Source organism: Prionailurus viverrinus, chromosome B2 (assembly GCF_022837055.1).
Source record: "Prionailurus viverrinus isolate Anna chromosome B2, UM_Priviv_1.0, whole genome shotgun sequence".
In the NCBI taxonomy this organism is placed as follows: Eukaryota; Metazoa; Chordata; class Mammalia; order Carnivora; family Felidae; genus Prionailurus; species Prionailurus viverrinus.
The window spans coordinates 35,103,427-35,130,062 of NC_062565.1; the positions used below are offsets into that span (position 1 = coordinate 35,103,427).

The following is a 26,636-nucleotide window of genomic DNA, read 5'->3' on the forward strand; positions in this document are numbered from 1 at the left end:
TTCAGATTTTTTAGGCAACATTCCTGTTTTTTTCTTGAGGCTACACATTACACACCTTCTTAACTGCTTCTCTTACAGCGTGTTCTCTACGCAGTAGAATTAGAGGACTGGAGTTAGCCATGGCCTAGAAAGACTTCTCTGGTATTGCTGCCAGGAACTAACAGCTTCTGAAATTATGCACCCTGCCATTAGAAGGGATAGAATTTTTGTTACTTCCTTTCTAAGGGATAAGACCTATTCACCCGGATAGATGGGAAGTGCGCGTGTAGGTGACTGGGAGTGGCAGAGCATGGTCAGGGGTCATTTCCCCAATAGTTTTCATGCACAGTCTTTGAATTTGGGAGACAGTTGATGTGGTGAGGGAAGGGAAAGTATGGAAGCTGGAGTGAGCAATTTGCTGGAGTCATGGGAATGGCCTTTTGCTTTATTTCAGGTTATCCTACCTGTAAAGAAAAAATTAAGAGAAGACCTGGTGGCCGATCTGAAGTAATCTATAATTATGTGCAGCGCCCCTTTATCCAGATGTCATGGGAAAAGGAAGAAGGGAAGAGTCGCCACGTGGACTTCCAGTGTGTCCGAAGCAAATCCCTCACTAATCTGGTGGCTGCTGGAGAAGATGTCTTAGAGGACCAGGAGATATTAATGCACCACCCACCCCAAGTGGATGAACTTGACCGGCTGAACGCCCCACTTTCTCAGATGGCTTCTAATGACTTTCAAGATTAGGGCCAGCTGTGGACCTACCCCTCTTCGGAGCACTTCTCTGTCCAGAATGTCCACAGCCAGTCCTCCCATGGTTTGTCTCACCCTGAATAGGAGACATGCTTCTCCATCCTCTCCCTTTCTCCCACAAATAACCTGTGTCCTTTTCATTACTGAGAAATCTGTGCCTCCGGCAGGGGATGAAAGGCACTCACTGGTAAATAAGCTACCAGCTTGGCAGTGGCCCTGGTAACTTGAAAATTTGGGGTCTGGTGCTGTTTACTCAGTCTTTGCATAACTGCAAAAAGCAGGAAAGGAAGTCAAGACTCCTGTTGCCTCCTATTCATCAAAGCAGTCCTCATCCTTTACACTTTGTTCTTGGCTTTTGTTTTGTTTGTTGTATACCAGGCGAAATGAATTACTGAGCAGCAAAGGGACCAGACTTTAAAAAGAGACAATCTATCTCTGGCTTCCACAACCAGGTACTAATGGGAGTCTTATTCAGGATTTAATGAAGATGCCATTCCTGGTGGCCTCTGTGCCCAGATTGCATCCGGAAGACCTAGGCTGTCATCAAAATGTCCAAAAGGAAATTTCTTAAAGAGTTTAAATTCAGCTTTGTTTTTCATTAATGCGACGAATAATTCAAAACCATACAGATTCTTTGACAGGAACTCTAGTAATAGCGGAACAGTGTTTATGAAACCTTTTTAGGCTCAAGGTTTTTGAGCCTACACAAATCAGTTATTTGGAATGATCATTTGGAATGAAATTCACAACTCAAGTACAAGAACCTCTCCAAATCAGGCCACTTTGATCATCCTGTCTCGGAATCTGGTGTGAAGCCTTTAGGTCCTCACCCTAGGGCAGCACATTGCTATGGGTGTGGCTGGGAAACCTCAGTCGATGCGGTTTAAAGATTTTCAAGAGATGAGCAGAAATTTCTCACAAGTGCTTGGTTTCTCAACAGAAAGACTTCTAAAAGTTCCTGGGAAGGGGACATTTGGGGTGAAGCTGAGTGCGGAAACATCACCTCACAGGCTTTGTCCCAACGCAGGATTTTTCTTTGTATGTTCTTTTCATACTGTGGAATTCTTTTGGATATCAGGATATTTGTTTTTGAAGTAGCCAGTTACACAGCTCACACTGTGTAAAAAAACCGTACTACTGTCATCCCCAAAGGAAGGATGAGTTGAAGGGATATTACACCTAGTAGTTTTGTTTGATCTGTCGACTCTTGTGTTAATAATGCATTGGTGTAGGACAACCGAGATCACTCCCCCCAAGTACTAAACCATTTTCCCTTATGTCCCCATGGCTATTAGCAGAGCTAAATTTCAAGTCTAGAGCCAGATGTTAAGTGTCTGGGGATAATTTGTCATTTTGTGGTAAAGGTGGTCTTCTTATCACCTACCCAGAACCTTTACTCATCACAAATTTCAAAGAGGTACATAGTTTCCTTAACATCTTTAAGATAATGTGACTAGTTTTCTTAAATTCCATTCCCATAAGATACCATAGGACAAGTTAGTGGATTCCTTTTTTTTTTTTTTTTTTACTGTTTATTTTTTTGAGAGAGACAGAGACAGAGACAGAATGCAAGGCGTTGGGGCAGAGAGAGAGGGAGACACAGAATCTGAAGCAGGCTCCAGGCTCTGAGCTGTCAGCACAGAGCCTGACATGGGGCTCGAACTCACAAGCTGTGAGATCATGACCTGAGCCAAAGTCGGATGCTCAACCTACTGAGCCACCTAGGTGCCCCAGTGGATTCCATTTCATGACTGCCCTAGTCCTAGTCCTCCAAAAGTAAAGTCAGATGGATGTCAAAAGCTGCTCTTTCCAGGCTTGAAGAACAAGAATGTTCTTAAGAAGTGTGCTGTCTTGTGCATGTGACCAGCAGCACAGTGGAAATCAATGCTCTGTTCATTACTCGTAAAGAAGTAGAAGTAAGTGGTTAAACTGAGCCATCTCCCACCTACAGAGTTCTTCTGACTCCCACTGGCATCCAGTTTGTAAGGCTGATGGCAAGGGTTAAAGTTTAGGATTAGTGTTTTTTGTAGCCAGAGGTTACTTTTAGGTCTGTGAAACTCATGGACTCATTTGTCAGGTTTGGCTTTAACCTTACCAGCCCTACACTCATACCCACTAACTGACCAGCCCAGATAATTGTTTAATGGTGCTTTATGCTTATCAGTTGACTTCCGTGCCATCACAGAGGAAGTTAGAATTAACTGTGTGGTCTGGTAAGTATAACTTCTGTTGTACATCTTACGTATTAACATTTAAGTATAAACATGCCGCAGCTAATACTCTAAAACTTATTAGTTCTTGCTTAGGTAAAAAGCCAGGTATGAAAGTATGGCATGTACTTAATAACACTTTGTTCTATGTAAATGATTAGTTTCCTCAGGCTTTCAAGGAGTTCTTTTTTCCTCCCCAGAGTGGGTTCATGTGCATTTGGCCCCAACCCATAGGGTGAGTGAGCTAGAAACCTGTACAGGCAAATCTGCCAGTGTCCCTAGATGATGGTGACAAAGGGAAAAGTGGGGCTCACAGGTCCCTTCTTGTGGAGAGGGAGGTTTCTTCTGCACCCCCACCCTCCCAGTCTGGAGCTCAGCATCACTGTAGTTTGGTGGCTCCCCTTAGCCATAGCTGCTTGTTCCTGGGGCCAGGACATTCCATAATGGCAGGACCATGCAGTCCCCAGGGGGACAGTGGCTGGGTTGCCGTCATTCCCTTCAGAGTCCGTTAATGGCCAGCTGGGTAAGAGGTATTTCTAATAAAGGTGGAACTCAGGTTTGGTGTTTTGTTTTTTTCTTTTTCTAAGTGCCTAAATAAGTAAGCCAGGCTGTTTATACAGAACCATCTTCAAAATAAGATGGTTTTGCTCAGACTGTCTTACTCAGAGGTATCTCAGCAAGCCAAGATAAACCTGAATTTGAGGTTTAGAATCTGAGTTTGTTAATGCATCATTATCATGTATTGTTAACTAGGAAACATTTGGCATTGAGCTGGAGAGTGGGCAAAGAGTGTTAACATGTGTCTGGTGAGATTACTTAACGGTTTCTCCAAAGAGGAGGGAAAGTATCAGAAAAAATGACAGCAAAAATGGTAAGGAAGCTAGAAAGTAGCTAGACTGACTGCACAATTTGTAACAGCCAATATTATTTTAAGCTAAATTCCAAGAAACCAATGTGATATCTGATGTATACAAGTCTACGAAAATACTGTGGAATAAGCCCAGGAAGGATGGATGTATTTGCAGAAAACAATCAGAGCACAGGCTTTTTAACTCAAATTGTCAGAGTGTGATATGGAGTCTTTTTTTTTTTTTTTCTATCAAGTCAATAGAAAGTTAAGAATCAAGGGATTTTAGTAATTTATTCAATGCCACTTCTTGCCATTATTTTGAGATTGTTAAAATGGGCACAAGAGTTCAGAAAGGGAACCTGATGCCTTCACTGGTAGAGACGGAGCCACGTTCGTGCTGTGGGTGGGATCACCTCTGCGGAAGAACAGTACGTTTTCTCTTAAAGGCAAGATGCTTATAGGTTTTACCTCTTTACTTTGTATTTACTTTGAAAGTTGCACTTGTTCACCTACCAGTGTTTACGAAATCCTGTATTTGGGATGCTTTTTCTATAATAAAATATTATCATTTGTGTTCGTGTTGTTTTTTAGCAGAAAATAAAGTTGGAAGTCAAGATACTAAAGGGACTGAAAGAAGTAGCACCTTGACTGCCCAGAACAGCCTCTTCCTTTCCTGTGGGGCTGTCGGGTCACTTTGAGCCTGTGTGTGCCTTTCCCACCCTATTTCTTTGTAACTCCGAGGTTTCCAGAACCCTAATAGTCTGCCTTCTTGAGTCCCTGGTTAACTGGAATTCAAGACCTCCTGAATCCTCAAATCCAACCAAGTAGGACCCCCCCACAAAGCCAAATGTAAGTTTGAAAGGCGAGAGAACTCACGGACTTTTCTGTTCTGGTTCTGGTTTAAAGCAAGTGAGGAACCATGGCAGGAATGAAAGGTCCCCTGGAAGCACTGCTGTAGAGCTTCTGGTTTCTCCTTTGGTCTCTGGTTTGGCCTTACTCTAGTCCGGTGTCTACTTAGAATTTCCTCAGCTCACTTAGCCTGGGAGCTTACTGGTGGTAAAACTCAAAGTGGGGCTAAAGCCAGCACCTCCCTAGCAGGTCTGCCTTCATTGGCACAGAGGTTAAGAACATGCTCTGAAGACGTGGCCTGTTGGGTATATTCTGTGCCAAGCACTGCAGGACAACAGGGACACGATGATCTGGAGACACTCTTCAAGGGGGTTTTATAATTGTGTGGGGGAAAACCTCTATGAGCAGTCCAGGTCGCTCAGGAAACCCAGAAGGATGGAGTAGCCAGTATTTACCATGAGGAGACTTCACAAGAGGATTCTAGAAGTGACACGTGAACCAAAGCGTGAAGAATGAAAATTGTCGTTTTGGATCCATGAATGTGCAGAGGGGAGGCAGTCCAGGCCAACTCAACCATATGAGCAAAGGTGAATTGATAATAGGGAAGATGGGGTGATGCAGAGATGAAGCCGGAGTAAAGCAGGACTCTTTCTGCCTCAAAGATGTCTGGTCTCATTTAGAAGAACTATTAGGAGCCCTAAAGGGTTTTATGTAGGAGAATGACATGATCAGACTTGAAATTTCAAAGAATTTCTTTGGCAGCAGAGAGGGCAGTGGGCTTGAAAGGGGAAGGACCAGGGACAAAGGTCAGCTAAGAGGCCACTGCAGCACATTCAGTAGGAAATCATGAAGACACTGCTAGGATGGATGGCCGCATCCAGAGCTGTGCATGTTTCCTGATGGGCGCGGTGTAAGAAGTTTCCTGCGGAGGGGCGCCTGGGTGCCTCAGATGGATGGTTAAGGGTCTGGCTCCTGATTTTGGCCCAGATCCTGATTTCACAGTTTATGAGCTCAAAGCCCCCACGTCAGGCTCTGAGCTGACAGTGCTGAGCCTGCTTGGGATTCCCTCTCCCTCCTCTGGGCATGTGCACACACTCACTCTCAAAAATAAACAACACAACGGAGGTAAGAGGAGCTCCTCTGAATGGCTTTCGTTTGAGCCTGAGTGAGGCCTTCCAGACGGTGGTGTCTAGTGTCACCCGACTCCGTGGTCTAGAGCTCCGGGGAGGAGTCCAGGAAGTCTTGCCCACTTTGAAGACCTCACCGCAGAAACGGCAGCTGAAGTCACAGGGTCGGGGAGATGACCGAGATCACACGAGTAAGAAGAAGGCAAAGGCATTGCTCGGAGGAGCACCAGCATTTAAGTGGTAGCAGAAGAAATACCAAGAAGGAAGTCAGGTCGGAGCAGAGGTTTGTTTTTGTTTTAAGAGTATGTGTGCGGCAGGTTGGTCAAGACAAGGACTGAAGGCAAGTCAATGGATGTGGCTGTCAGGACACTAGTGACAGGAGAAATGACTATGAAAATGAAGACTAGCAGGTTTCACGCACAGGATAATTAATACATGTTTCACACGAGGGGCAGAAGTGAGGGGAGTGAGTTGAAGCGGGAGAGGGAAATGGGGAAGCGACAAAGGCCACTGCAGTGTTCGCGAAGGAACACCGGCTCCACACCTCTGCCACACTACAAGCCCACACCTGCCGGCCTCCAAAATCCCAGACCGCTCACTCGCATCCGCCAAGTCACTGCGGCTTAACCTCATCGGGGAGCTTCGCTCAGCTCCCCAGCACCGCCAGGTAGGCCTAACAGGACTGTTACACCACCACTAACGTAGCGGCTTCACAGCTGACGCCGCTTGCTCTCAAGCCACTTGGTGGGAATTCTCAAACTGCTCTGCGGTTCAGAAACCATGGCAGGCTCCCTGGCGCATTCCCAGAGGGTCCAGTACTGTGCTCCGTATATTATGGATGCTTAACTGTTACCTGGGCAAGATGTTTTTCTTTGCAAATATGCCCGAAAAAGCATCATGGAGGTGGTTAAGTCAGTGGTGGCTCTTATAGCTCATTCCAGGGAAGTGTGTGCTACCTAGGAAGCGAAAATACCATTCACTGAATCCTTTCAGAGTTCCAAAAGAAACACCATTTGGGTTAGACACAGAGGGCCAGGAGTGACACAAACAGGAGAAAGTGAAACCTAAATATGCTTTCCAAGCAAACAATTCAGAGAAGAGGCATTGGCAGTTGATGGCAGAGGATTCCTACTATGCCAGATAGGGGAGTCTTGAAACCGCAATCTGCTATTCGGAGCCTGAATATTAACCCCGGAGGAACTCCTCCATAGCTAACTTTTCAAAGTAATTCTAAAAGAAACAGCTCCTGGCTGGTCAGTCGTTAAGAGCATCCGACTCCCGATCTCAGGTTTGTGAGTCCAAGCCCCACACTGGGTGTGGAGCCTACTTTTAAAAAATGAAAAAAGAAAAACCGGTACTGAAGAGAATCCTGATGCACTCCTGAATCAAGAGGAGACTGAATGCTGACAGTATTCAGGTTCACTTCAGTATGCCATACAGTTCAAGTCCTGTCTTCTAACTCCCCCTACGGGAGCAGGAAACGGAACTATCTGTGAACAGGACCAACATTGAGCCAATGGTTCCCAACATGTCTCTTGAAACCCGTAAGCTTTGCAAAGACAATACACGTTGTGGCCGCAGTTCTGACGCCGGATGGCCTTTGCTTTCCCACCTCTTTCTGGGGCTCCTTTCCCTAAGCCAGAGGGGGACCCAAAAGGACTCCTGCCCCGGTGGACCTGGAGGGCCGAGAAGCCCCATCCCAGGAGGCTGTGAGGTTCCCGGTCGACCCCAGGCGGGGTAAACAGCTGTACAAAGGGCCCACCAACTGACGGCACTTTTGTCAGCCGCTCTGCCCTCGGCCTAGCTGCAGGGGGAGAGCCCACCGTGCAGCCCTGCAGCCGGTGGGAAGAACAGACGCTCAGGGTCAACAGAAGAGCGGCTCTCACACAAACACCGATTCAGAAGACGTGTTCTCAGCGAACGCGAAAGCAGGTCCCAGCCCCCCCAAGACAGAAAAACACTCTGCCTGCATACGGGGAAGCAGTGTTCCAGTGGTCCGCAGACAAAGGGGCTGGAAGAAGCCACCAGCACTCTGCCCCTTAGAGTCACAAGCCACACTTGCTTTAAAACACATCAGGTTCACGGTGTTTTCTCACACAGTTTTATTCAGAAGTTTAAAATGTGGGCATTTTCCCCTAAAACAAACCATCCCCTGCCACTCCCCACACACCATCACCACTCCTGTTAACTTCTCTTGAGCGTGCTTACCACACATACTTGCAAAACACCTGGGGATCAAAACGTCAACTATCGGGTAATACAAAGGAACTACCAAGTTACACAAAAGAATCTCATTTACTTCCTTGTCACTAACAGACCATGAATGAAAGATTAAGGGGCAAACATTACCTTCATCCAAAGTTAATACTTCCCTATATTCCTTTTTTTTCTTCCTCTAAGACATTAAAACCCAAAGCAGTTTCATTTACTACTGTAACTCTGATATTACCCCATTTTTCTCTGCTGAATGGCTGAGCTAGGACACACTGTCCAGTTGATCCCAACCTCAAGCCTAGCAGAAAGCAGACTCCCAGTTGTAGCTTGGCCATGATGCTTTGCAACAGGCAAAATTACCACACAGGTGCAAATGATGCTTGAAGAGTTATCAAAAATTTTAAAATAATGCATTAAAATGGAGCCTCCACATTTTTCTGACGCAGCAAAATTCCTCTAAAGGTGGTGGCAGCTGTGAAAGAAAAGGCACTTTGTGCTAAAATTCAGAGGGTCTCTCGTGAGAATGCCACAGCGGAGAGGCCTGGTCAGCCAGAGCTGCAGGCTACCCTTTGGGTGGAGAGGCGCATCCCCCAGGAAGGCATCTGCAAAGGAAAAATTCGTAATCATGATTCCAAGGCAAAATGGTTACTTAAATCGGAGAGGAGAAATACCGAGAGAGAAGACAAAACACGGCTGCATCAAGGACTGAGGAGTGAACTTTACACGGATTCGTAGGCTGGCTCTGCACTTTCTAGGGGGCTGGTTCCTTCACTTCCAAGGAGGTTCCAGAGACCAAGCAGGAGCAGCACCTTAGCCAAGAGGGGTTCCAGGCTTCCTGCCTCTGCCCGGACTCTCCCTGCTGTGTTCCCAGGAAGGAACCGAGTTCCTGCTGGCAGCGCCTGCGGCTATCGCTGGTCCACGACAACGTCCGTCTTAGGGATTTTCTGATACGGCCATGAAGAGACACTGAAGGTTTTCCACGTGATCTGGGACTCCTTGGCAAGGCCCCGTGGCTTCTGGGCCTTCTGAAAGCAGTGAGCGATGGAGCTAGTATCCCCCATCAACACTCAGAAAAGCAGCTTGAGTATTTTAGATGGGCAGGAGGAGAGAAATCACTGGATTGCGGGTCTTTATGCTAGTACCATAAATAAAGTGCACCGTGAATGGTGGCTATCCAAGCCATTCGCCCGAGGCCGAGGTATGGGGAGAAGCCCCCCACCACCCCTCAGAGGACGGTGGGGCGTCTCCTTCAGCCAGAGTGCTGGCTGCTGAGGCTTTCGTTATTGCTTTATTTCCTTAGTACTATGGAGCTTTTAGCTGTAAAGGAAAAGAAATACTTGGTGGGCTTGGCAGAAAGCGTGTCTGTCACAAAAATCACAGAAATTGGCTGATATTCAGTAAGTACGTGTTACAATCTGAATAATGTTTGATGATGGCTGTTTTTTCTCCTTCATTCTGATGAACTTAGGAAAACGAGTTTTTTAAAACCTCTATCAAATTGGCTCACGATGCTTCTGAAGAAGCAGCACAGCTGTTTATGGCCGACGCAGTAGAAATGGTCGTCTTTGTTCTACAGGTTTTCGGATGCATTATGGAAGAGACTCCACTTACTACCGAGTTTCAGGAGTTTACCATGACACACCGGTGGGTTCCGGAAACTTCTTGGAAACTCTTTCAAAAGAGCACGTGAGAGGAAAACCGCAATGTTGTACAAAGAACTCCGCTCCATTTCGGGTTCTAGTTCAAGGATACTATTTTGCTGCTTTCATGTAGGAAGGTATAGCCCCCCGAGCCGTCAGGCCCTCAAAGCGCTTGTATGTGTAATTGATGAAGACCCAGTCTTTGTTCTTGTAGTCAGTCTCAGGGTGATTACTTGTAGCCACTGGGAAAGAAATAGATGTGAGAATTGATTCACTGCCTTACCCGAATGGACCACTCAGTACTGAAGACATGACATTCTGAAGAAGATACCACAGTTTCTAGTTGGGAAACATTGTTTTTTTTTCACTCTGCAAACTGCCTGTGTTTGCTTGCCTATGTTCTTTGAACCTCCTATTTTTCACGGATACTTTAAAAGTTGTATTTTCCCACTTCCGTCATTTCAGGTCATCTAACCTTTAATTTAACAAATAAAAACCAAAGAACAAACCTGTGTGATTTACCCATCCAGTTCAAACATGGGAGTTTGTATTCAGTCTCCATTCGACAAGGTGTCACTGCTGCCCAGCATTAGCACTGGAAAACTACTCGCAAAGAACCGAAAGAACTGATGTTCCTCTACCTGACTTGTAAACACAACCCCAAAATGGGAGCGGAAATGATGTACCTATGAGGCAGCAGGAGGCAGTGTTGGGGATATTACCTGTTGGCTTAAGGATATCAGATTCCGGAAACTCATCGAAGTTTGAGGTATCATCGATGCTTTTGATTTCAATAGATATTGCAGCAGGTCTCTCTCTGCCAAGAACAGACATGTCAAAAATGACTGTGGTCAGTAATCACGCGGATCACTGCTGATTAAGTCTTTTCTCCAAAAAAGCCCTCTGGTCGGGGCGCTGATAGCACAGAGCCTGCTTGGGATTCTCTCTCTTGCTCTCTCTCTGCCCCTCCCCGGCCTGTGCTCGCTCACTCGCTCGCTCTCAAAATAAATAAACTTAAAAAGCCCCCGGGTCTGACGTGGGAGGACTATCCGCGGGCAGGCAGCGTTTACTTTCTCTGAAAAGCTCGTGACACCGAGCGACCACGCCACCTGACCGCATCCAAACCAAATGAAAAAATACAAATAACAATTTTTCACAGCTGGGAAGAAAGACAAAAATAGTGAGAAAAATGAAAATCTAAACAATGCACTCCCCTCAAGGCCTGCCCCGTCTGTAAAAAGGGCAAGTAAACCTCTGGGTGCTCCCTCACGAAAGGCTCTGCGCTTCCTTCTACCAGAGGTTGTCAACAGAGAGAGTGGCTGAGGCGGAGGTAAAACTTACAGGAATGTAAGTCAGAACACAATCACGAGAGATGACGTCTTCGCCTTCTGTCTGGCAACCAACCAACCTGAGTAAGAAGGTCGGACGGCAGCAGGCGGTGCAGGCTGTTGCTGCCACTGGCTGCGTTCCGCAACCGCCACCGTGGCCACGTCCACCTCCCTCCCCACCCCCATCCTTCTTCCTCTTTCTTCCCTACCTCCCTATGCGTGGGGACAGCCCCGCCGGTGGCCCCCTGGTATAGAGAAGCCGGTGTGTTCTAGGTAAAAGCAAGGGCAACGTGCTTCTTAGGTGCTCCCTTCACCACGGAACCCGAAGTTCACTTCACTCTGGAAATAACTGCTGGCTTCCCCATACCCCACGCCACACGGCTGACAGGAAGCCCCAACTCCCAATCCTCACCGCGAACAAAGACAAGAAAAGACCCTGAATCTCTGAGCAGCTCTCTTCCCTTACGTAACTCACCAATAACAGTGTTTCTAAATTACTATTAAACAAATTACAGACTTTCTAAAATAATCCCGAAAACTTTTATATGGATATACCTGATATGTTCCCAGTCAACGCCTTCAAAAAAAGAGTTACTTTTGATTTCCTCAACTCCAGGGGCTCCAATTCTATGTTCCCACTCACAGCAGAATCTGGAAAACACAGAGGCCTTTCAGCATACCTCAAGTAATCACTTTGGAAAAAGAAAAAGAACTCCCCCCTCCCCCCTTTTTTAAACAGAGGGATGGGAGAGAGAGGGGGCAGACCAGGTAATAATTTAAGTTTAAAAATATGAATTCATTCATGTCAGAAAGCCTGGGTGGGAAGTGTTCTCTAATACCTCAAAATTAGATCCTTGGCTTTCTCAGAAATAGGAACTTCTGGAGGAAAAGTCAAAGTTTCTTTCCAGTTCATCACCTTCTTATATGTCTCTTGAGGGGTCTCAGAACAGAAAGGTGGGTAGCCTGTAATAAAAAAAGCACTTCAGAGCTTTTACATCCCAGAACTTTGAATCTGCCTGACCGTATTCTCCTTAAGATGATTCTATATATCTTCAACCCTCCATGACACGCACAAGATTTCCACTCATTCCAGAAAACATCTGAACTAATTTTTCATTCTCCCCCAAACTCCTAAACCCAAAGTGAGTTTGTGCTTCTGGTACCACAAAAGGAGCCGGCTCAGAGCTGAAGTTGGGAAAAGAAGGGAGGACACACAGAGGCTGCACACATGGAAACCACTGCGCCCAAAGAAGAGAGGAAAGGGTGGAACATCATTAAGAAATGACTCCGTTCCAGGAATATCCTTACGCGGGTAAAGTGCCAAACAAGTTGGTAAGAAAAAAAACAGGGAGGCGCCTGGATGGCTCAATCCGTCAAGCGTCCGGCTTCGGCTCAGGTCATGATCTCGCAGTTGGTGGGTTCGAGCCCCACGTCGGGCTCCGAGCTGACAGCTCAGAGCCTGGAGCCTGCTTTGGATTCTGTATTTCCCTCTCTCTCTCCCCTCCCCCGCTTGTGCTCTGTCTCTGTCTCCCTCTGTCTCAGAAATAAACAAACATAAAAAGAAAAAAAAAAAAACAACCACAGGCTTTAAAAGTGACCACCATGCCTCTTACTGAGAACTACAGGCAAGAGGATACTCTCATACCATATTACTCCGCATGCCCTCCACACAGATCACATCTGCCTCCACCGGCATCCATCCAGCGTCTCCAGAGACAACGCCGCCAGAGGCCACACTAGTCACCCACAGAATCACTCAGTACAGCCACGATACACTTACTCTTCTAGTGCTCTCGGGCATATGACCACCCTCCCCCCCCCCCCCCCCGCCGACCAGAGTGTCCCTCAAATACCCAGACACACCATCCAAATAAGAAGGAGAGAGATCTGGGGCGCCTGGGTGGCTCAGTCGGTTAAGCGTCCGACTTCAGCTCAGGTCACGATCTCGCGGTCCATGAGTTCGAGCCCCGCGTCAGGCTCTGGGCTGATGGCTCAGAGCCTGGAGCCTGCTTCCGATTCTTTGTCTCCCCCTCTCTCTGCCCCTCCCCCGTTCATGCTCTGTCTCTCTCTGTCCCAAAAATAAACAAACGTTGAAAAAAAAAAATTAAAAAAAAAAAAAAGAGGGAGAGAGATCAGAGGATTCCATGCTTTGAAGGCTTAGAGAAAGGAAGGGGACAGCAAATAAGTAAAGAGCATGTGAGGCAATGCCCAGTTAAAGTTCCCTGCATACAACGAATGTTTAACAAATGTCAGTGACTGAAAGAGCTGCCAGATGGAGAGGATGAAAACGCAGAAGGGATAAATGATCAGCAAAGCAACCGCAGGATGCCAGCAGGCCAGAGAATATACTTGGCTATTTGACGGCTGAGCTTTCTGCCTAGGAAACTTCACGTTGAAAGACAAGAGGGGAGAAGTGCTTAGACCACCCCTAATCGAAACAGTCTATTATCAGTATGCGACTCAACCCTGGCTGCACAGAAAAAGCCCCCTGAAAGCATGCAACTTACCGATAAGCATCTCGTACATGATCACGCCGAGCGACCACCAATCACAGAGCTTGTTGTACCCGGTCTGCATGAACACCTCAGGAGCGATGTAGTCAGGAGTGCCTACTGTGGAGAAAGCCTGAAACAGGTAGCACGCATCAGGGGGGCTCAGCAGGCAGGAGGGTGCCCAGAGTTCTGCTCCAGAGACCAAAGGTTTCAAGCACCATCTATGGCTACCCCCAAACTAACTGCACAGGATGGCCCAGGAGCTTAATGGCAAGTCTGATTTGCCAGAGCACTTCCAAAATGAACAGTGAGGCGAGAGACCATTCCCAAATACAGCCAAAGCCCACAGTCCACCAGGACACAGGATCCACGTTCACTAGTACCGTAAGTGACTGAGTACCCAGAGAATGCCAGGCTCTGTACTTAAATGCTTATGAGCCTATTTAATCCTGACACAACTCGCTAAAGAGGACTTTAGTAGTCCAACTTTGCAGATACAAAAAATCTAACTCCCAAAGCAGCTTTGTTCACAGGCTCAGAACTAGTTAAGTGGCAGAGCTCAGTGTGCAAATTTAATACCTTGTCTAAATCCTCCCTCTTTCTACCACCAACATTCCTCGATTTGACAAAATCGTAAAGGGAAGCTTTATTATCTATCACAAGCTAGTCATATCCTATAGGTTAGATATACATCAATTTACCAAACTTACTTATTTATGTAAATAGTTCTTAGGGGAAATTTTTCTAAATTCAAGTAATCTACTGTCATGTACAAGGACTACAACACTAGGGGGAAGTACACTCAGAGCCTCCCACTGTGCTCAGAATTTGAGAGTTTACAACACGGAAGACTCAGATTTATCTAAGTGCTTCTGATATTATAGTACTTTTTTTTTTTTTTAACATTTATTTATTTTTGAGAGAGAGAGCACACGAGTGGAGGAGGGGCAGAGAGAGGAGGACACACAGAATCCGAAGAAGACTCCAGGCTCTGAGCTGTCAGCACAAGGCCCGACACGGGGCCTGAACTCACAAACTGCGAGATCATGACCTGAGCTGAAGTCGGATGCCCGACCGACTGAGCCACCTAGGCGCCCTTGTAGAACTTCTAAAATAAAAAAAATTATACCTGTGTTGTCTTTGGAAAATATTTACTATGGAATACTGCAAACATACAGAAAAAAAAAAAAAAAACAGGACAATACAACACATGTGTACCAACTGCCCATACTAACAAGATGAATAATCCGCCATATTTGTCTCAGATCAATTTTTTTAAACACAAAACTACACAATTAAAACCAGATCCTCCCTCCTCTCCTACTGAAGTCAAAATCACCCTAAAGTTGCAGTGCTATGCTTGTATGAATATTTGCATAACTGACATGATATTACTTCCCGAACATTTCAACTTTTAATAAAAGGTTTCATCTGGTGCTTAATTATTCTACATAATGCTACAACTTGCTTATTTAACTTAACATTATGATTTTGAGATTTATTCACGGAGCTCTGGCTCACCCATTTCACTGCTGTACACCTGTCCATTATACAAATGTCATAATTTTTTTTATCCATTCTTCTGCTGCTTCTAATGTTTCACTATGACAACACCTGAGTAAACATTCCCGTGACACCTCCTGGGCACTACAGTGAGAATTTCTCTCGAGGATATAGCAGAAACAGTGTCACTGGGTCTTGGCATTATGAACATCTCCAACTTAACCAGATGTCTTCCAACTAGCCTCCAAAGTGGTTATACCCATTTAAACACCCCCAGCGCGGATGAGCTCCTGGTATTCCATATCTCACCAACACTTGGTTTTGTCAGACTTTCTAGTTTTTGCCAATCTGATGAACATGAAATGGGATCTTATGTTTTAATTTGCATTTCCTTTATTTCTAGTAAGCTTGAACATGTATTTATATATTAATTAGCCACTCAGGTCTTTTTTCTGTGAATTCCCACTCAGATCCTTTGCCCATTTGTTTTTTTAGTTGCATTATTTTTTTTTTTTAATTGATTCATTGGAATTCTCTATGAATCATGGCATTAATCCTGGGATTCAGGAAATTAATCCTTTTTAGTTTTAGAAATTGAAAATATCTTCTCCCAGTGTGAGGATTATCATTTTTATTATCATTTTTAAGTGATGTGATAATTTATTATATACCCAAAAATGTGTAATTATCAAATTATGAAGCATGATAATAAAAATGAATAACTATAAGTTCAACTAAAGAACTGAATTATTCCCAATGTCATTAGACCTAAATTTGCACTCCTCTCCCTTCTGTCAGCCCACCTCTCCTAACCTCCTAATCTGACCTTACAGGTCAATTTTGTTTATCATTCCTAAAGAAATTTAATTTTGCCCACGTCTCTCTCTAAATGAGATCTTAGTTTTATTTTGGGGCTTTGTAAAAATGATGTCATTATACATGCAGTCTTCTGCTATTTTTCTTCTCAATGTCTTGTTCCTAAAATTGGTCCATGATGTCACATGCAGCTGTAGTTCAACTATTTTCATGGTTGTAAAATATTCTATCCCACAGTGTAACCATTTTCCTGTCTATGGACACTGGGTTAGTTCCAGTTTTTTGCTATTACAAAAATGCAGTGAACATTCTTATCCATGGCTCCTGGTTCCCAAGCACAAGATGCCCCAGACCATATGACTAGGGGCAGAAGTGCTGCTTGTAGGGCATGCACATGAATTATAAGATAATCCCAAAGCAGTGGGAGCATGTGGCTTATTTTTCATTTGTTTATGTCTTTCAATATACAGAAGGGTTTTTTTTCCTTTAAAGTAGTAAAATCAAGTTTTATGATCTGTACTTCTTTATCTTCATATTAAAAAAAAAAAAAATCCTTCCTTACTCCAAGATCATGAATACACGGCCCTGTTCTTTCTTCTAAAATTTTTCAAGTTTTATTTTCCATCTACAATTTATTTTTGTGTATACTGTAAGGCAGGAATCCATTTTTTCCATATAGAATTGTACATTGTTTTTTCTTTTTTACGTGGTTTTCTCTTAAATACAAATATTAAATAACATAAATGCCAGTTGTTTCAAAGTCTGAGACATGGGGGCGCCTGGGTGACTCAGTTGTTTAGGCATCTGACTCTTGATTTCAGCTCAGGTCACGATCTCACAGTTCATGGGATAGAGCCCCAGTCAGGCTCTGCACTGCCTGCGTGGAGCCTGCTTGGGATTCTCTCTCTCCTTCTCCCTTCTCTCTGCCCCACCCCCTGCTCAAACGTGCACGCATGCTTGCTCTCTCTCAAAAAAAATAAATAACTTTAAATAAAGAAGTAAAAATAAAGTCTGAGACACGGACTGGACCCTCCCCAAGAAGTATTTTCATTCTAATTATAAAGGCTAAGAAACTACAGCAACCCTTCAATTCAGAAAGTAGATTTATTACAGCAAAGCCAAGTGCTAAGTAAATCTTATTTGTTAAAAGATTTGTATTATAAAACCAGGGATTGGGGTGCCTGGTGGCTCAGTTGGTAGAGCATGTAACTTCACCTCGAGGTTGCAAATTCGAGTCCCACGTTGGGCACAGATTACTTAAAAAAACAAATATAAATATTTTAGCCCAGTGGCCAAAAGTTAAACCCTGGCTTGCTTTAAAAAAAATAATAAAAAATCACAGAAGACCCTTATCTTATGTTAGCTTCCAAAACACAGGTAAATATCAGTTTCCCAATAATGCAGGAGCTACTATTTAAGAAACGGTCTCTTGGGGTGCCTGGGCGGCGCAATCGGTTAAGCGTCCGACTTCAGCCAGGTCACAATCTCGCGGTCTGGGAGTTCGAGCCCCGCGTCGGGCTCTGGGCTGATGGCTCAGAGCCTGGAGCCTGTTTCCGATTCTGTGTCTCCCTCTCTCTCTCTGCCCCTCCCCCGTTCATGCTCTGTCTCTCTCTGTCTCAAAAATAAATAAACGTTAAAAAAAAAAAAAAAAAAAAAGAAACGGTCTCTTTAGTGGAGGCCCTCAACCTTCACTATACAGTAAAATCACCCAGAGTCCTTTCAAAAAATCAAATACACAGATTATATGCCCCAAACCAACCGAATCAATCTCTGGGAGTGGGACCCAGACATCAATTGGTTCTGAAGTCCACAGGTGATTCTGATGTGCAGCCAAGGTTAAGATCTACTACTCTATGGAGAGACACAATAGAAGCATCTGATCAAATTTGTTCCTGGCATTTCCTAACCCTCAACAAGCTATGTAAACAGTTTTTCAACCACATACAGAATTCAAACACTTCAAGAGTATCAGAGTTCCTAAGGAAAGGAGACTATGATGTGACTGACTATACCAACCTTAAGTATCCCCAAGTTAACGTTAGAAAAAAGATATCAAAGATGAATTTCAGTTACCGCATCTCCAGAAGTGTTTGGTTTAAGACCATGCCTTCTCCACGGCCCAGGTTTAACAAAAATATTCATTATGCTCATAGCATGGTCTGAGGCCTACCAGTGGGCCTCAAATCAGAAAATGCAAGCCTTTCTTTTGATGCTTTCTTAACCTTACAGGCATCCTTTTTCACCAGGACAGTCAGCTACCACCAGTGACCTAACTAAATGAGTTACTAAAGATACTACAGAGAACTCTGATTCAGCGTTTCACTAAGAATAAGAAGTCTGACCGAACACACTATTTGACAAACCTGCGAAGTCACTACCGTATACACCGACTAGCAGAGGTGCCGCCATTTCTAGATGATACATGTGCGTGGCCATCATTCCGAGTTAGTCATCATTTTCCCCAGCCGCTACTCTTGCTTCCTACGACCAGTTGTTAGTTTAACTTTACCATCATTTACTTCATTTGCTATGGGTTTCTAACGAAGCCTAAGAATGTGGTGATACACATTTCTATGATGTCCGGTCAATAATTTTCCAAGAACTAGACACTGGACTGCACTTCAAATATAAATGAATGATTCGGAATAAAAGTTTGCCTAGACTGCAATATTTTACTGGTTAATCTGTACTTATTTAAATAACTTCCAACATACTATTAATAGGTAAATGCAATAATGTTACTTATTTTTAAGCTTGTAGGACATAATTTTATGTGTATATACTTAAATACTTATAAAGTAAATTATAAGCACTTCCCTTAAACTGCTCTCCAATTTTTATCACTAAGTCCTCTTTTCCACCACAAAGTAGGAAAGGGTGGAGCAGGTGAATTGAAGAGTCTTGACTTGCCTAAGTGAATCAAAATTGTAAAAGTTTGAGACCCATTGCCTTAAAGCTCTGGGTAGGTATTTGTAACTTAGTTTCATCTTGAGAGACCTCCAGCTTAAAGATAACCCCTTTACCACCATAAAAACAGGCAACAAGGGGAGTAGGAAGGAAAGGGCTTGTCACGAACGTAAGAACTCAAAATGAAGTCCTCCACTGAAAATGTCACAACCTGAACAATACTATCTTCCCTGCTTCAAAAGATTACCTTTCGCTCCATGGACACAATGACAGCGTTCTATTAAGATAATCTTAAAAGCAAGGAACAGATGTGCTGTAAACATTTACTGAATGCACATTTATGCACCTATTTTTAAAATTTGTTCATACTTGGTTTGTAGCATTTAAGAAGCCACAGATATTACTTACTAGCTGACGTCTATTTCTTTTCCAGGTTTCTGCTTTCCTTTTGGAATTCATGTTCTGGAAAGCTAAAAGTAGAGACAACAAGTTCTAATCAAAGTTCAAACAGGTATGTTTACTACTTTTTTGGGCTGGTTCAAGCCACATGAAGCCTTAAAGTTTTGCTTTTCTGCCCATACATTAGTAATTCTGAATAACACTTCCCAGCAAGTCTGTAAATCCAAATCAAAGGCACTGAAGCATTAGCTCAAAGAATCATACAGTCACGTGGATCATGTGGCCAGGCCTTCATCAGAATTACGGGGAATACAGTTTCATCAGAAGCAAAGGTCCCAAAGTGGACCTAGACATTGATAATTTCTCAAAGCTACCATCAAGTTTCCAAGAATAGTACTTGGTACATAATCAGAGACTTCTGAATTTATAGTACATTTTTGGCTTCAGTTCTCCAGGATAAACTATCACTGTACCACACAGTTTCAATGGTTTGACAGGACTGGCGTGAAAGTAACACTCATAAAGATCAATGTCTTTCTGCCACAACAGAAAGAAGCACCTGGGATACATCTAATCTGGAGCTGGTCCCAGGACATTTTCCTCTACTACTTTTGCTTGCCTGCCCCACATCCATCCCCAGTAACCTTCTCAGTAGAGCTCCAAAGAAGGCTCTTTGCAACATCAGCCTTAGTACATCTGGTAGCACTCATCTTGCCTCACACACAATAAAAACCACAGGCACACCTGAGAAGATATTTTTATTCTCTAGATTCATGCCAGGAGAATCTCCTAATCTGTCCTGCATATTTTGGTTACCAGGGTAACAGCTCTTCTACGCCCAGGTAAGGGATAAAAAGGCTAACATCATTGTTTACACTTACTGAAATCACTGGGGAGGCTGTGGTTCAGATTCCTATAAAATTCAGTCCTATGTGCTTTTTTCAGTCCTGTGCAAAGGCCAAAGTCAGAAAGCTTCACGTGGCCCTATGGGGAAGAAGAAACAAGGTAATGGATGAACATTCGTGGATGTGGAACAGACATTCTATTCTCTAGCTCCTTATAGTATCCAATACACCTCCACAAAGTATACTGTCTTTTTTTCTTTGATTATAGGGAAAAATAAATTAAAAATAAATTTTTAAAAGATCACCCCAAATCCTATTATTCGAATAAAAGTATTTCAACTCTTACATATTATCTTTTTGTCCAAACATAAACTTCCCAACATAGTTGAACTCTCCACGGCATCTAAAAAGACTTCTACTACTTCTTGGGGCTCCTGGGTGGCTCAGTCGGTTAAGCGTCTGACTCCTGGTTTCAGCTCAGGTTGTGATCTCGCAGTCTGTAAGTTTGAGCCCCAAGTCAGGCTCCACGCTGACATGCAGAGCCTGCTCGGGATTCTCGCTCTCTCCCTCTCTCTCCGCCCCTCGCTCTCTCAAAATAAACTGAAAAAAATACTCTTACTACTTCTTAAACTAATGCACTCAAATCTTCCTGTGTTTCTATATGGCCTTCAAAATCACCATTTTTAATGTGTACATGATATTCAAATGACTTAGTACATCATTGTTTACCTAACCATTCTCCTCATACTGGGTGTTTATTCCATTTCTAATTCCTCACTCCATGTAATGTGGATTATAAGCACCCTGTGATAGAGAGGGTCTGTGCCCCCAAATCTAACCATGCACGGTACAGAGGATGGTCTTAATAAACAATTGTTAATGAGTAAATAAATCTTTGTTCATATAACTTCTTTTCTGCTTGAACTATTTCATTAGGATACATTCCAAGGAATAAATTATTCCAAAGACAGAGCATAAACTTTATTACATAGTTCTTGACAAATGTTGCTATACTGTATTTCAGTCATAAGTGTCTGACTTTATCATACTCTTCAAGGAACACTCACACCTCCTCTGAGCCAGGCCCCACGCTTTAAATGTGTAATCTCATTTATAACTCTTAAGTCACATTTCACTGACTCAGACTCATTAAATGGCTTGCTGGTGAAATGGCAGAACCAAAGCCAAAAATCAATCCATGTTCCTTCTCCCAGACCAAGATTCCCTTACCCTCTCCAATCCCCTGAGCCCACCTGGAAAATGGAGATAATGGTATCTTCTTGGTAGGAATGATGACAATTAATGCATATAAAGATCTTAACCTAGTGCCTGGCACATAACTAGCTCTAAGTAAGACAGGTGTTCTTGGGGTAGTGAAATTTCAAGTAGATAAGGAGGTAAAACCAAAAATAGGGGAGGGAATCCTGATGCTCAGGGATCTACATTGCTCAAGGTCACACACTTAGAAGTGGTGTGGCCAGGGGCACCGGGGTGGTTCAGTCAGTTGAGTCCAGCTCCTGGCTTCAGCTCGAGTCATGATCTCACGGTTTGTGAGTTCAAGCCCCGCACCAGGCTCCGTGCTGATAGTGTGGAGCCTGCCTGGGATTCTCTCTCTCCCTCTCTGTTCCACACCCCCACCCCCTGCCGCTGCTTTCTCTCTCAAAATAAATAAATAAACTTAAAAAAAAAAAAAAAAGTGGTGTGGCCAAAGACTTCAACATCTGTGATCTACCCATACCACCTTCCTCCAGAACATCCTTGGGCCTTAATATACAAACTTCTCAGGATACATGAGGCTACAGAAGCCCTGCTCAGATGGGTCAGTTTTATTTTGTTTTGTTTTGAAGAAATCCCATTAGGTTTGGCCGTGTGTGTGTGTGTACCCATGCGTGTATGTATGCCCAACAAGGTAAACTGCCAAACAAAGACAGATTTGAACCTGCTAACCTGGTATCATTTTTTTCAGATTTTTAAACAATTTGTTGTATAAGTCAAGGAACAGAGTTTAATTTAGAGTTCTCAAAATTACATTTCACCTGGACACCTCTAAGAAAAGAGAGTGTCTTAAAAAGCAGTACCTGGAACAAATGCTATTCAAGCCTAAATTTTCAGGGAATTCTGTAGGTATCCTAAGTATGTGGCAGGAACTCAAAACATCTACACTTTCACCTCTAGAATCTGTATGGTTGAACACCGAAATGAGCTCGCTTGTGAAAACATCTTTCTACAAGTCTGGGCTAACATCTTGTAGAGAGCAAACCTGCACCTAACAGGGTTCCCCACTCCTCCTCATTATATTGAGGCCCCAAGTTCTTGGTTTTCAATATGTCTGCTAGACCTGAACAGAGACTACAGGGTGCAACTAAACCTGCACTAAGGCACCTGGGGCACAGGATCAGGGCATCTGAACCCGACTACACAAAGTAGGGCCAGTGCTTTATTAAAATATATCTGAGGGGCACCTGGGTGGCTCAGTCGGTTAAGGGTCCAACTTTTGGTTCAGGTCATGATCTCACGGTTCATGGGTTTGAGCCCCACGTCGGGCTCTGTGCTGGCAGCTCAGAGCCTGGAGCCTGCTTTCGATTCTCTGTCTCCCTCTCTCTCTGCCCCTCCCCTGCTTGTGCTCTGTCTCTGTCTCTCAAAAATAAACATTAAAAAAATTTATATACATAGAATGACAGAAAAATACGTTTATATACATTAACATTTTTTTTTAGGTTCAGAGAACCTTCAGAGAAGATTCTAAATCTTTCTTTATTTTTTTTAAGTTTATTTACTTTTAAGGGAGAAAGCAAGCAAGGGAGAGGCAGAGAGAGGGACAGAATCCTAAGCAGGCTCCATGCCCAGCGCAAAGCCTGATGCAGGGCTCCAACTCACAAACTGTGAGATCATGACCTGAGCCAAGATCAAGTTAGACACTTAATCGACTGAGCCACCCAGGTGCCCCAATATATACATTAACATTTTAAAAGCAGAATACCAAGCTACAAGCTACTTTTAGGATGTTAACTGTATATAAATTATAGACACAAATAGAGAAGGTATTGAAGCTATTGTACCAAAATAGTGGTTATCTTTGAATGATGAGATTATAGGTATGTTTCTTCTTTATAACTCTTTGTACTGTTCAAATTTTCTACTGTGCATACACATTATTCTTATGATCAAGAAAAAGAAATTATTTGATAAATCTCCAGCCTTCTTGAAATAGAAAGATAGTTTTTTTTAAAGAACGTATACCAAAAGTTCAGGTTTTTCAAAGACAGCAAGAAAACTATTAAAAAACAACAAGAGGGACGCCTGGCTGGCTCAGTCGGTGGAGCATGTGACTCTTGATGTTGGAGTCGTGAGTTTGAGCCACATGTTGGTGTAGATTACTTAAATACATAAAACAAGACAAAGAAAGAAAAGAAAGAAAAGAAAGAAAGAAAGATACTCAAAGAATTAAATTCACTTTTCTCCTTAAAAGTCCAGACAACAATTCTGTGTAACAGAACAGAACATCCTAAACATTTTTTTAATGTTTATTTTTATTTTTTCAGAGAGAGAGAGAGAGCACAAGCAGGGAAGGGTCAGAGAGAGAGAGGGAGACAGAGGATCCAAGGCAGGCTCCACACTGACAGCAGAGAGCCTGATGCGGGGCTCAAACCCATGAACTACGAGACTGCAACCTGAGCCATAAGCCAGACGTTTGACCAACTGAGCCACACAGGCACCCCTAAAATGTTAAAGCTGGAAGGGACTGTGGAGCTTCTCTGGATCGATATCCTCACTTTATAGACAAATGAGGACTGGACAGTGGGGAGGCCTGCCAAGGAGCAGCCAGAAACCTAGCAACACAGGGGTTCTCTTCTGATCTGCTGTGAGTTTAAAAACCAAGCAACTGAACTCGTTTGCACGGCTAAAGAATACACAGGCCAGTCCAGAGGTTGAGCAGGACTCTTCTTTAAGCAAAGGACAAAGGATCTGGAACCTGAACTCTGGCACAGACTGCCGTTTTTGTTTGCCTTACTTCCCAGTTCTTGACTGGGTTCAAGAATAAGGTTGCCCAACAAAGGGATTCCCAATAGGTGATGCATCAGAAGAGTTAATTATATGCTAATTATAGTTAATTATGGGCTAGGAAAAGACGGTACCTTTGGCTTTATTATAAAATAAGCTTCTAAATCAGTTTTCAGGGCGTCCAACTCTTGATTTCAGCCCAGGTCATGATACTACAGTTCGTGAGATCGAGCCCCACATCAGGCTCTGCACTGACAGTGCAGTGTCTGCTTGGGATTCTCTCTCTCCCCCTCTCTCTGCCCCTCCCTCGTTCTGTCTCTCAAAATAAATAAACTTTAAATCAATTTTCCTCTTAATCATTTTCAAAGATGTCCTTTATTTTTAAGAAGAGTGTTCAAATTATAGAATCATACACCTTTCAGAGAGGGGAAGTAGCAGCAAACTTACCTATAAAAAAAAGAGAAAACTATACAAAGACTATACAAAACAATTCGTGGCTCCCTGTGATTACCACAAGCATTGCAGGTGTTAAAGCAGACACTGCTCAGATGAGGAAATACACACTGGCTATTCCCCCACCACAGTACCTTGCTGTCCAGGAGAAGGTTGTCTGGCTTGATGTCTCTGTGGATGAATCCAAGTTGGTGAATGGAATCTATTGCTAATACTGTTTCTGCTATATAAAACTGAGTCTCCTCTTCTGTCAGGGTATCTTTTTTCATTAACAGGGTCATCATGTCCCCTGGAAACAAGATACAAAGCCAACACACACACATACATACACACACACACACACACACACACACACACACACACAAACACACACACAACAATGCATGAGTAAGTGCCAGTTTTCAGATAGGTCTTCCCTATCTGCCTACATAAGGCAGTGCTAAACAGGACTCTTTTGTGTTCCAGAAACTGACCCACACTGCCGACATGGGTGGAAATGGTAAGTAGTTTCTAATACTTAAAGGTAAAACATTCACAGCCACAGAGAACAAAATGCTTTTAACCTAACCTGATGCTGACCACTAAGCAGTGATTCCCATTTTATTCTGGAGAGAAAAAGGAAAATTCTCTCACACTTTAAAAAAAAAAAATCCTTAGGGTAAGTTTTTGGACTGGGGGGAAAAAGTTACTTTACTTTTTAATTTGTCTGCAAACTACCATTTCCACATAGGTTATACCACCATTGTTATAAGTATAGGCTGAAATGCCAAACAAAAACTAAATATATGAGGAGACTGAAAACAAGCTCTCCAATTTGTTTACAAAACACCTGAACATAAATAAAAAGGTGAGATTTAGGTAGCACAGTGTAAGTCAACAAAAGCTAAAAAGGAACTGAAAATGCTACGTACTGGGGTATGCAATGGCTGCCTCTCAGAAGTGCAAGGTGAACACGCCCCAAGATCAGCAGAGTGTTTTCTCCACTGTTATTATAGGTAAATATACACCAATATGCTTTATGCGACTTTTACAAGACAGGATCAGTATTCTAGCAGTTAAAAGGTAGACTCCCTAGTTTTCTGCAAAGTCAAAATTTAATTATTTCTGCTTACTATCAGCAACATAAAATGGTGGGGAAAAAAAGATTCTGATCCTAACTCAATGGTTAGACAAAAGCAAAGCAAAGAAAATATTTAGAAGTAGTTTAAAGCTAAGAGAAACAGGAAAGATTCAGTTTAGATTCCATATAAAGCCAGTTATGGTCGGAAAATAGGGAAAAGAGAAAGAAACCTCTGATTTTAATAGAGCATCATGCTGCTTTTTGAATTTCACTTATAACTTTGGGGGAATTTTTTGTATTCTTAGAGAAAACTGGATATTTTACACTCAGGCAAAAATTAAACCATTTATGCTCTCTTTTTTGACCCAAGACTTGAAAAACAGGATTCCCTAATCATTCCTGGCAGCTACATAGTCCATCTGGAGGCACACCAGAGATGTGGGGGTGGGGCACTCAGGCCAGCTCTAAGGTAGCTGTGTGGCCTCAGTGCTGTGGCTCAGGAGAGCAGAGTTTGCCCAGATCAGAGAGCTCAAGCCAGATGGTCTATGGCTCTGAGGCCAGCTCCACCGAGGGCAAAGGGCGGGGTCCAGGAGACATGAGAAGCTATGGAAGACGGGGCGTGTAAGGCTTGAGGAGACCCGTGTCAAGGGGCTGGTGACTGAGCTGCTTCTTATTCCTATTTAAGAACTAGCATCTAAATGTTAAAAAGTTTCTCCTCATTCTATCAGACTCTTCCCTAACTTTCATCAATTGTTCATAAAAAACTGGTGACCCTAGATCTAAATAAAAGTTGTCACAAGATCAAAATATTATGGCACAGTTACATTTGCTTTGCTATAGAACCAAAAAGAGAAAAAGTTTTCTTTTTTTCCCCCACCAGAGTGTGCTCACAGCTCATCTGTTCACTGGCAAACAGACTGTTCCCCAGGACAGATGGTATATTCTGTTACGGGTTTACTTTGGAGCTGTCTCAGGAGACACACATGCTGAGTTATGTAAAACTTGAAATCTCAGAAATGAGAGACTGAGTCTGGCTACTAATATAGGTAATGAGAAATTCACTCCTTATTAATGTAAGTTATACCAAAAGATAAAAAGTTGAAGCAAATCACATAATAGCTTCAATCTGGTCATTTGGGTAACTGATTATACGTGATTCCCACTGACAGGAGAGCAGGCAGAGTCCCTAGTTTATTCCTATACATTTAA

At 43.4% G+C, this 26,636-nt stretch overlaps 2 protein-coding genes across 7 annotated transcripts in view; one reads left to right on the top strand and one right to left on the bottom strand.

Moving 5' to 3' along the window:
- Nucleotides 1-4,364, top strand: part of KCTD20 (potassium channel tetramerization domain containing 20) — a 37,757-nt gene extending 33,393 nt beyond the window's left edge. For all 4 annotated transcript variants that reach the window (XM_047858624.1, XM_047858623.1, XM_047858625.1 and 1 more), the window contains one exon: nt 434-4,364. In XM_047858624.1, the coding sequence (XP_047714580.1) occupies nt 434-726 (293 nt within the window). In that variant the 3' untranslated portion in view covers nt 727-4,364. The remainder of the gene's footprint in view (nt 1-433) is intronic.
- Nucleotides 4,365-7,836: 3,472 nt separating this feature from the next.
- STK38 (serine/threonine kinase 38) overlaps nt 7,837-26,636 on the bottom strand; it is a 44,280-nt gene continuing 25,480 nt past the window's right edge. For all 3 annotated transcript variants that reach the window (XM_047858466.1, XM_047858464.1, XM_047858465.1), the window contains exons 7-14: nt 24,502-24,656; nt 19,949-20,051; nt 19,077-19,138; nt 13,458-13,575; nt 11,790-11,913; nt 11,506-11,601; nt 10,345-10,439; nt 7,837-9,864 (exon numbers count right to left, since the gene is read on the bottom strand). In XM_047858466.1, coding sequence (XP_047714422.1) covers nt 9,734-9,864; nt 10,345-10,439; nt 11,506-11,601; nt 11,790-11,913; nt 13,458-13,575; nt 19,077-19,138; nt 19,949-20,051; nt 24,502-24,656 — 884 coding nt within the window. In that variant the 3' untranslated portion in view covers nt 7,837-9,733. The remainder of the gene's footprint in view (nt 9,865-10,344; nt 10,440-11,505; nt 11,602-11,789; nt 11,914-13,457; nt 13,576-19,076; nt 19,139-19,948; nt 20,052-24,501; nt 24,657-26,636) is intronic.